This window comes from Diuraphis noxia, unplaced genomic scaffold, assembly GCF_037042655.1.
Source record: "Diuraphis noxia isolate RWA-SAM2 unplaced genomic scaffold, SU_Dnox_SAM2 contig0002, whole genome shotgun sequence".
In the NCBI taxonomy this organism is placed as follows: domain Eukaryota; kingdom Metazoa; phylum Arthropoda; class Insecta; order Hemiptera; family Aphididae; genus Diuraphis; species Diuraphis noxia.
In genome coordinates, this window is record NW_028301712.1 from 18,782,646 (window position 1) to 18,793,900 (window position 11,255).

The 11,255-nt window shown below is 27.8% G+C and overlaps 1 protein-coding gene across 1 annotated transcript; it reads left to right on the plus strand.

Annotated features, from left to right (window-relative positions):
• Positions 1-2,892: 2,892 nt before the first annotated feature.
• LOC107173281 (chitooligosaccharidolytic beta-N-acetylglucosaminidase-like) lies at positions 2,893-10,581 on the plus strand. The gene is made up of 9 exons (XM_015523751.2): positions 2,893-3,047; positions 6,533-6,640; positions 7,540-7,698; positions 7,798-8,042; positions 8,128-8,455; positions 9,166-9,493; positions 9,596-10,018; positions 10,088-10,212; positions 10,303-10,581. The coding sequence occupies exons 2-9, from the start codon at positions 6,543-6,545 to the stop codon at positions 10,406-10,408; spliced, it is 1,812 nt and encodes a 603-aa protein (XP_015379237.2). The 5' UTR covers positions 2,893-3,047; positions 6,533-6,542; the 3' UTR covers positions 10,409-10,581.
• The last annotated feature ends 674 nt before the right edge of the window (positions 10,582-11,255 follow it).

Here is an 11,255-nt window from a genome sequence, read left to right on the forward strand (position 1 = left end):
TACATAAAAATGTGGCGGATAGGTACCAACGTAATATATTATATTACCTACCTTAACTTTTTATATTTATAACTGGATATTAGTTGTTATCGGTCGATGGTTTTACATAGATTTTGAAAAATGATTTAAATTTCGTAAAACTTAGGTATAGGTACTACAAATACGTGCTATTGTTTGCAAAAAATTGTGTACTGTGCGCAAACGAGTATCGCCGGATTAGTTACCATCATAGAGTCATGGGTTTCATCACAGGATAGAGAAGGGTAGCAATTGCTACGTTATTATTTTATTTACCTAATGATCCCGGGCTTCATTAGACCACATACGAATTTAATATATTATTCGAGATACTTGTTACAGAGCTACTCCATTATTTTACTCCAATTGACGTCCCTCATTACTGTTATTAAATTACTCAATACGCCCCTATATGTTTGTATTTTAACAATTTACAAAATGTATGACTACGACTTAAAATAATTAAGATTGTCATCGATCGTTTGTCAATGCGTTGCCGTGGTATAATTACCATATTATAATAAAAGGAAATAAAATACAACTAAAGCTTATAGGTACTTTAAACATTTCATAGGTATTCACTATACTATGTACATACAGGTATACGTAATACGTAGGTATACCCTCCTGCGGCCTCTAGCTTTTTCATTAATAAATACATAGATATCTGATATCTATACTATACTAAATTATTTTTATATTTGCATATTCAATTAAATAAATAGATGCTGTTGTATACTCTGATTACTCGAAAGTATTCAATATAAGAACAACCAAAGAATGTTGTGAGACGCTTTATTATAATCGCGGAATGTGGTGATAATCGAGTCACACGATCATCACCACTGACCCTTTAGTTGTCCTCGAATATTCCTTATATACTAATCTTAAAATCGAATAATGTCTATGCTAATTGTTTTCTTAACCTAGTTTTTAAGTGCTAATATTTCTTATTGCTTAATCTTTTAACTATAAATACTATAAGAATAACGTGTGTTTTTAATTTATTTGTTATTATTTCACAATTTTACATATGTGTTGTTTTTTTTAACCTACTTTTAAGTACTAACATTTTTTTTATTTTCATTTTATCGAAAGCAGGTAGCCATTAGTACAAGAATCTTTGTTAATTGGTTCAGACCTTTTTAATGTGGTCCCTCCCTGCGGACCAAGTCTGCGCACGCCTATATGTACCCTCTTTTTCTTTTTTAACAGACGAAATCGTGGCTTTTGCAGTACTTCTAGTAGCATTTTACGCGATGGTAATTACTCAATCACGCCAAAAAAAAATTCATTCATTTTGGGTACACTCAATTTAAAAGTAAAAGAGGTATAATTATCCCAACATCCTGTTTTGTGCCTAATTTACCTTCGTAAACATTTTACGATTACGACTGGATGTATTAAATGTTAAATAATACTTAAAGAAACAACATAATACCGCAAATCCGTCTATTGAAAAAACTGCCATCAGAGAATACGTGTATATTTAGGAAAACGTTTCAGTATAATCATCAATCATATTTGAATCCAATTGTTGAATAGACTATACTATAGACCTTTTGAATATTAATTATCAATGCATAATATAAACATAAATAATAATTTACATAAATATGTTTATGTAAAATTTAAGTGTTTATAGTACTGGATTAAATTGAATGTAGATATGTGAGCTGTTGTTTCTGGCATACATTAAATCATCTATATTATACTGTGAATAAATAATAACGAATTATTATTGTACTGGGTAATTTATTTTGATTGCATTTGGAGGTTAAATAAATATACCTGACATAATTTAATTCAAACGCTTTAAAAATAAATTAATTACTGTTTACATAATAAATATTACCTATACGTCTGAGAAGGTACGTACATAATTTACGTTTACTTTTCCAACTGATGAAGTAACCTCTGTGTTTCATAACTTCTTATATCACTAATATTAATATGTAAATATTAAATTCACTTATAGAATATATAAATAGGCAGGTAGAGAGTATCGGTGACAAACAATTCTTTTTGTGGAGGAAAGGCTTATTTTTTTCTAGTTTTTGCCATGCTAGAATGACTACTTATCACCTATTACTTTATGCCCCTTACATCACTGAAAGGCAAGTCTACTATTAAGTACCTACCTCAAAATCAATATTTGTAGACTGTAATAGTTGCTTGAAAATAAAATGCTTGTTTACTTTGCTATACCTATACTTTGTAAGTAAAACAAATTTTGGATTGTTGGATAAATAGATCAATACTAAAATGTATGCAACTGCAAACAGTTCTTTTAAAAATTTAATAAAATTATAATAGCTAAAAAAATGTTGAATAATATTAATATACTAAGAAGTATGGTAACATTTTTGTCCTTTTTTTGCCTGATGCATTGATCAACGTGCGATAACTTCCATGCTCGTAAATATTTTACTTTCATTGAATACATCAAAATAAATATTTCTCTGATTATTATTTAGTTTTAGCGTGATTTTAAATTTTTAACTTCACATTATAATATTATAATTTATATACATAACATTAGCGACTAAATTCTACGAATTGTTTTTTTTTTTTTTATGGCCCTAGTCTTATATTGTTATAGTGAATGTAACATAAACCTATACTGTACGAAAAAATGAACATAAGTTATTAGGTTATAATACATGATAGTTAAGAATTATATAAAGTACCTACACCACCAATACCATTTTCCCAGACAGCAATAATTTGAAACAATAATATTGTTATTGTAACATTACCTTAATATATTATAATATAATAATATTTGTATATCATACATAAATCGATGCCTGAGGACTAGGTATACTGTATACCGTATACATGTAAAAGTGGGAGTTGGATGGCTGTGGACAACAAATCACCTTCAAATGCATGATGATATTATACTGGTTTCAAACTGAAATTGTTTAGTTTTAAATCATATACATAGCTAGCATTATACTAGTATGACCAGAGAAAGAGAAGAAGAAGCTGCTAAATATAATTTATGAGAGAACGTCGCATTAAATGTAAGTAAAATGCTAACATTTTGTCTTAATTTGTTATTATTATTGTTATTTTGTGTTAGAATATAACAATAGCAAATAATATCAATAACAATTAAAAAAAATATTAGGTAGGTACATTTTTGTTATTATTTTTTGATCATTCTTGTTAAATAGGTAGGTAAGTACCTATATTAATTAAAATAATAAAGGTAAAATTACATTACTCACTATAAGATTTACCATTGCTTATTAGATTCTATTAAAAAATGATATTCTAAACAAGTAAATATTAAATACCTATATACAACTACCACAATGTCAATAATGAGTTTCTTAAATGTTGATTTTTGATTTCCGCTGTAAAGTTGGTAAAAGTGTATTGTAAAGTATCGCTAAAAGTGAAAATCCAATGTTGTAAAAATTTAAATTTCAAATGTTCATAAAAATTTAATTTGAATTTCTGGTGGACTTTTTATTTGTGATAAAGATTAAAAAACTTGTAAGGAATCTTGTATTAAATTTTAAAATCTTAGATTTAAAAAGAAAATTTTTTATGAATTTCTAGTTTAAAATAATTTGCGAATTTTCGTGATTTTTACGTATTTTGTCAAAATTCAAACTTTGAATGCTTTTAAAAAAAAAATGCATGTATATTTATTTTATTTTTCAACTGCTATTTTAAAAATATGTTGATAGGAGCCTTGAATTAAATTTTCAAATCTTAGATTCAAAAAGAAAAACTTTTATGAATTTATATCTAAAATAATTTTAACATTGCCGTAATTTGTACGTATTTAGTCAAAATTTGAATTTTAAATGCTTATAAAAAAAAATCGTGCATATCTATTTTTATAATTTTTTAATCACTATAAGAATAACTTATGAGGAACTTTGTATTAAATTTTCAAGTATTTTGATTGGGCCAAAAAAATTTTATCGACACTTCAAAAGAAAATTTTCAGAAAAATCGAAAATTTCAGTAGTCTATAAATACCTAACTCAAAAAAGTCAAACATTTTAGAAAATTAAACTGTAAATAAATAACACTAACATTAACATTTGGTGAAAATTTCAAGTATTTACAGTGATTAGTTTTTGAATTACAAACATATACTCGTAAAAAAATGGATTTGGTCAAAAACTAGTTTAACGTAAAAATTACCGTTTTTCTGTCATTTTTTTTTCTGTTTTCCTCGATTTTTTTGAAAACTTTTGGAAAATGTTTACTTTTGACCTGTATAATGAATCAAGGATATTCACTTTTACATCAGAAACCACCCCCAAAGTTTGAAATTGAAGCATTATTTCGACAAGTTATGCTATACACAGACACACAAAAAAACACACACACATCATTGTAAAATCAATACATTCATCACTTCGTTCAGAATCTAAAACTTACATCATAGTAAAATCAATATATTCCTCTCTCTGCTTCTTAAATATTTATCCCTGCGTAGTACATTTCATTTTAATAAATAATTATACAAATGTTATTTTATAATGCTTAAATTGACTATTTTTTTATGATTGAAATTTGATGTATCCAAAATGATACAAAAGTTACATAGTATGTAATAGTTATAATATCTAATTATGTATTAATTGTTTTAAAACAAAGATGTTACATAAATCATAAATGTATGGTGTATTTATACGGTTGATCAATAAGCTTACAGTTTAAATTAAACTTATTTTAAAATGTACCTATAAAATACTTAAAATCTGGTATAATTATTAATTAGGTACTACATTATTTAAATGAATATTACTTTAATAAAATTATTGTACTAAAATAAAGTAATAATGTTTTGTTAAACTAGATTACTTACATTACTACATGGTTAGGTTTTTTTATAGACTAATATTATGTAATACAGTACCTATACTATACATATACTTATTATCAGCTGTGTATTGTTTGCTCAGTTGTATTTGGTTATCGTAATATTACATTATCCAATCACTTATTTAATCAATTTTTCGTCAAAATAAAGTACTTCCCGGGCTACATACTCAGTACTCTATATAATATACAGTATATAGACATGTATAGTACACTTTATAGTTATTACCTAGTACCTACTTATTAAAATTAAAAACTAAAACATGATTTTTGATTAAATTATATTATTTTCAGGATATATTTAAATGTCATGTTAATATGTGATGAATGATAATGCTTAAACATTATTGTTTATTTATACCCATCCGAAAACTAAATAATATATCAGATTTGGTTAAATTATAACTTTTAGTATTTGTGACATATATGAATTAATAATAATGTATGGGATGGACTAATACTATAATTATATATTTAAGCCAGATTATGTTCTAGAAGAGAAAAAACATTTTTAGACTTTTGGTTTCTATTTATACGTTTTCTTCATAATTACGACCTGTAAGCATAATATTTTCTGTATTAAATTAGCCTGAAATAAAAAAAGAAAACCATTTTTGACTAATAATTGAGAATTCATAGATAGGGTGTATAATAATATAATACCTATATTATGGAGGTTAAAACTTAATTAGTTCAGTACACATATAATTACTAATTAATATTATATTAGTACAGAGTGTTAATCATAATTGTTATTATTTTAAGCTTTTAGATATTTAGAAAATTTCAGTGGCCTATTAATAACTCAAAAAAAGTCAAACATTTTTGAAAATTAAACTGTATATAGATAATACTAACATAACATTTGGTGAAAATTTAAAGTATTTACAGTGATTAGTTTTTGAATTACAAACATATAAAAAATCGATTTGGTCGAAAACTGGTTTAGCGTAAAAATTCCCGTTTTTCTGTCATTTTTTTATTGTTTTCCTCGATTTTTTTGAAAATTGTTGGAAAATGTTTACTTTTGACCTGTATAATGCATCAAGGATATTCACTTTTACATCAGAAACCACCCCCAAAGTTTGAAATTGAAGCATTATTTCGACTAGTTATGCTATACACAGACACACAAAAAAAACACACACACATCATTGTAAAATCAATACATTCATCACTTCGTTCAGAATCTAAAATCAGCAAATTAATGAAAATAAAATTTTGAAACGTCAATATTTTTAGAAAAATAAACTCTACAATATGGCTATCTTTAATTTTTTTGGAAATAATTAAATAAAAAAAGATATTTTTTAAATTTTTTAAAAATAAATTAAAAAATGAAGTAATTGTAGTTCTTATCCTTGTGAATCTTATTATAAAACCAGAATTTTGATATTTACATTATTTCTTGAGATATCGCAATGGGTAAATCCTCGCGGGAACACCCTGTATAGGACACAATAAAGTACAAACATACAATTATTTGTATAAAACGTTAAAATAATATTTTAGTTTTTAATTAAATGACATTTTAGTTTCTTCTATTCACAAAATTAATTGTTAGTAAAATTATAATATAAGTGTAATTTTATGTGTCATTACTCGTTTGCATCTACTGTTATTTTAATATTTATAATATACGTTTTTTTTATTTAAATAGAATTCAAAACATGGGAAGCTGTGCATATTATATGACATGTATACTATTTATATTTCACTTCTTTTCCACTAATGAAGCTACAGCCGAAAACAGGTTACCGTTCATCAGGTAATTTAAAACTAAAATACCTATAATAATTACCTAACAACAAAACAATGTAATAATTACTAGTAACAATGGTAATTGCTGATTAAGGCAATTGGTAACAGATAGGTAACCTAACCTTTGTATTTAATCTAACCAACTATACCTATAATAGGCATTATTGTCATAAAACATTGAATGAACATAATTGCAATGCTTCATACATTTATACTTATATTTAATACCTAGGTGTTTCAAAGACACAATTAAAAACTGTGAAATAGTGAGAATATACTAATTATTTTAACATAAATCACTATAAACGTAGTTAGTCATAAGCATACTTTTGACAAAATTAAGTAGGCAAAACTACTGGTACAAGGCACTTATTGATTCGATCACTAATTTATATAGTGATAAAATGTGGATAGGTATCTAAATATTAAAATATACCTACTAATACCTATAGTAAACGGTTATACCAAAATTACATTTACTTGATAATTATTTCTCAATTTTCCAATCTCCTTTACTTCAGTTTTCGACTATAATTTTTAATTTTTCTTTAATGTAAAATTTCAATTGGTGATGATAAAATCTGAAATTATGAAAAGTTGATCGATTCTAAACTTAATTGAAATGCATATATAATGTAATATAATATATATATAATCACATTTTCTATTTTTAAATACCTAGTTTACAAATTAGGTACCCAGATACAAAAATATGTAAGTCACTAATTATTATAAATATTAATAAGATAGTATAGGCAGGCGTTAGGCGTGTAAATATACTAATTAAATAAACAAATAAACATTTTTATACTGATATCATATTTGATATTATAATACATATAATAATAAATTAACTGCGGCATAGCGGCATACATTATGTAACTATACATTTCTTTTTATTTAAAGTAAAATTTACAAATGCGTGGACAATAAGTGCATAATAAGTGAATTTCAAGACGAAAATAAGGAAATCAACGATGTCAGTGAATCATTAGACGTTTGTCGGTTAACCTGTGGACAATATGGGTCACTTTGGCCGAGGCCAACTAATACGACTAGTATAAAGTAAAAACAAATTTCATTATACTAAAATCAAAAATTAGTTAAATGTAAATAATTATTTAGTTTTGTATTAACATGTAATTGTTTAATAACAAATCGTAGAGATCCAGTGATTAAATTTGGGCTCGACAATGTCGTGTTTAACTTAACATCCGTTGCCGACGAATTAGGAAAACAATATATGGTCGAGGCATCTGAAGTTTTGATGTCGTCGTTAAGAAAAATGTGCGAGCCACGATGTATTCCGAACGACAACAACCTGACTGTATTCATAACCACGGACACTCCTTTTACCAATATTAAGTTGTCGACAGACGAAAGTTATGAGTTAAAAATTTTCGCCAATTGTAAGACGAGAGTGTGTTGTATTATAATGATAGACGTTTCGGTGGTTCTGATGATAACTCACTCAAAAGTGTATTATTTTTCTAGTGGACCGAATAACAGCAAAAATCACAGCGCGAACCGTGTATGGTGCTAGGAACGGATTGGAAACATTACGGCAGCTAATAACATCGTACGGCCGGCCTAAATTTAACGGCAAGACACTAGTGATTGCTGGAGAGGTCGAAATAGTCGACAGACCAGTGTACGCGTATAGAGGATTCATGCTGGACACCTCGAGGAACTATTTCCCACTTTCGGCGATCAAAAGAACAATCGACGCTATGGGTCATTCAAAACTCAATGTATTCCACTGGCACGCCACGGACTCTCACAGTTTTCCACTAGATTTGCCTAGTGCTCCACAAATGGCAAGGTGAGACGTGATCGTAATATTTTACAAACGTGTCTATCATCGGCATTATACCGAGTGAATGACGCCGTGTAATATACAATAGACATTACGTCTTATTTACTGACGATTATAACTGTAAAATTAGTGAAATGGTATCGACGAGTGTTGTGTGATAAATATAATGTAATATCATATACAATAGAGCCCAAACAATATCATCGTAGTATATCATAATTAAACACTAAAAAAATGCTTAACCCAAGGTTTTTTGGCGAAAAAAGAACACGCGGGTAAAGAATAAAATATTACGCTATAAGTAGGTTATTTATTTGTAATGATAAACATTATTTCATCTATAATATTTTAAATATTTAAAAGTATAAAAATACCAGAGTACTTATAAGTAGTGATAACACTACCAAATCAATGGTAATATATAGCCATTAGGTACGTATTATTTTATTGTTAATTATTTGCAAACCAGGTAGGAACAGTAATCTTTGTATATAATATCTACATAGCAGAGTACAATAATTGAATAGTCAGCCAATGGCCTCCGCAGCCGAGGCTTATTTCTAATAAAAAAAAAAAAATAATTGAATACCTAACTAATTAATATGTGAAATAAATATAAAAATGATAAAACAGTGATTCAGCTGAGGTCAAATATAATTTTTATGTGTTTTTTGAGAAATATATAAAGAAATAATTCCGTAATGTGTATTATATAGATATGGCGCGTATAGTTCCGAAAAAATATACTCGTATGCAGAAATCAAAGAACTCCTAAGGTATGCATTAGTTAGAGGTGTTAGAATTATCATGGAAATCGATTCGCCAGCGCACGCGGGGTATGGATGGCAATGGGGAAAGGATTCCGGTTACGGAGACATGGTGATTTGTCTGGGTAACCACCCATGGTGGGATTATTGCGTACAGCCACCGTGTGGACAACTTAATCCAATAAACAATCACACGTACACGTGGCTAGGAAAAATATACAAAGATTTGGTCGACGTATTTCCCAAAGGAGAAGCATTCCACATGGGCGGTGATGAGGTTATTATTTTTATTTTTTTACCACCGTCAAATTAAAAAAAAAAAAAAAAAAAAAAACAGCATACATTTTGATTTTAAAATTCGGTTTTTTACGTATATAAGGTCGCAGTAAGATGTTGGAACACAACAGCCGAAATTGTCGATTGGATGCAATCCAATAAACGAAACTTAACTGAAAGCTCATATCTGGATCTATGGGCCGAATTCCATAGTAAAGCCTTAACCGTATACGATCACGAAGTAGGCGATTCAAATTCGGACATAATTGTTTGGTCTAGTGGATTGACTGATCCAAATATCGTAGAGAAGCATCTCGACAAAAAACGATATACTATTGAAGTCTGGGAAGGAAATACAGACGCTGTACACTTATCAAACTTAGGTTATAAGGTAATTGTGGCCGTAGAGGATGTCTATTACCTAGATCACGGATTGCGGCCTCCAACCACTTATCACTCGTGGAAGGTTATTTACAACAACAAAATGCCAATGACCGATAACCCTAATCTCATTTTAGGGGCAGAAGTACGTAATAGCCAATAATATTTAAAATAAACAAAATATATCAGTGCATTAATTTGATAATTTTTCTAGACCTGTATGTTTTCCGAATTCGCTGATGATTTTAACTTGGATATTAAAGTTTGGCCAAGGGCTGCAGCTTTAGCTGAGAGATTGTGGGCGGATCCTTCCACTAATGCTTTGGCAGCCGAGTATAGGTAACAAATAGTTTATTATTACGTTACAACCAAAATAACCAAATATAAAACTTAACTATAATATAATAATAAATATTTTTAACATTTTAGACTATTGCAACACCGTGAACGACTTGTATCATTAGGAATCAGACCGGATAGAATTACTCCAGAATGGTGTAATGATCGTGAAGGCGAATGTATTATTAGTTATTGACAATTTAAAATATTAGGTATATACTAAATATAATGACTAAAACAAGAACTTAACCAAATAATAATGTAGGCTTATTGTAATGATATTTACGTTGTAAATTCGTAATAATTTCAAATATCTAACAATTGTACGTTATATATAGTATTGATATAAATACAAATTTAAATTCAAAATTCTATCAATTATTATAATTTTAATTACCTAATAATAAATAATAATAATTATCATTATATTTAATATTCAGTACCTACCTACTTAAAATCAAAGATAGTAGATTCTCGGCAATATATATATTATGTATAGTACAGCAGTAGATCGTATTTATTTTATTTTAATATCTGACATTGCATTTTTTTACGTATTATTATTATGATTTTATCTGGTATTTATTTGGTAAAAGTTGATGCATTTAGTATTCAATATTTAAATTCAATTTTAAAAGTATTTTACCCAACCATGTCATTATAAATATGTGAATATTTTTTTCAAAAAAAAAGCTTAAACCACCCCGCCGTTTCATTCACAATTTTGTCAATGCAACTTTTCCATACAATAATAATGGTATCAAAATACTTGTAATAAAGAAGACTATACACACGAATGTGTTGTCCCAGTCTTACAAATATAAAACATAGTAAAAACTGTATTGCGCGAGAAAGAATCGCATAGGCTACAGAATATATAGCATATAGTACAAGCTTGAAATCCAAATTTTTACACTATAAAGAGGAGGACATTTGGATACTTAACTTGGACTACAGCCTGAGAGTTCTTTCCTGCGGAAAAAATTTTTATCATGTTTTACACTAGAAAGACAGAGACAACACATGCCGATTGCCGGTGCAGC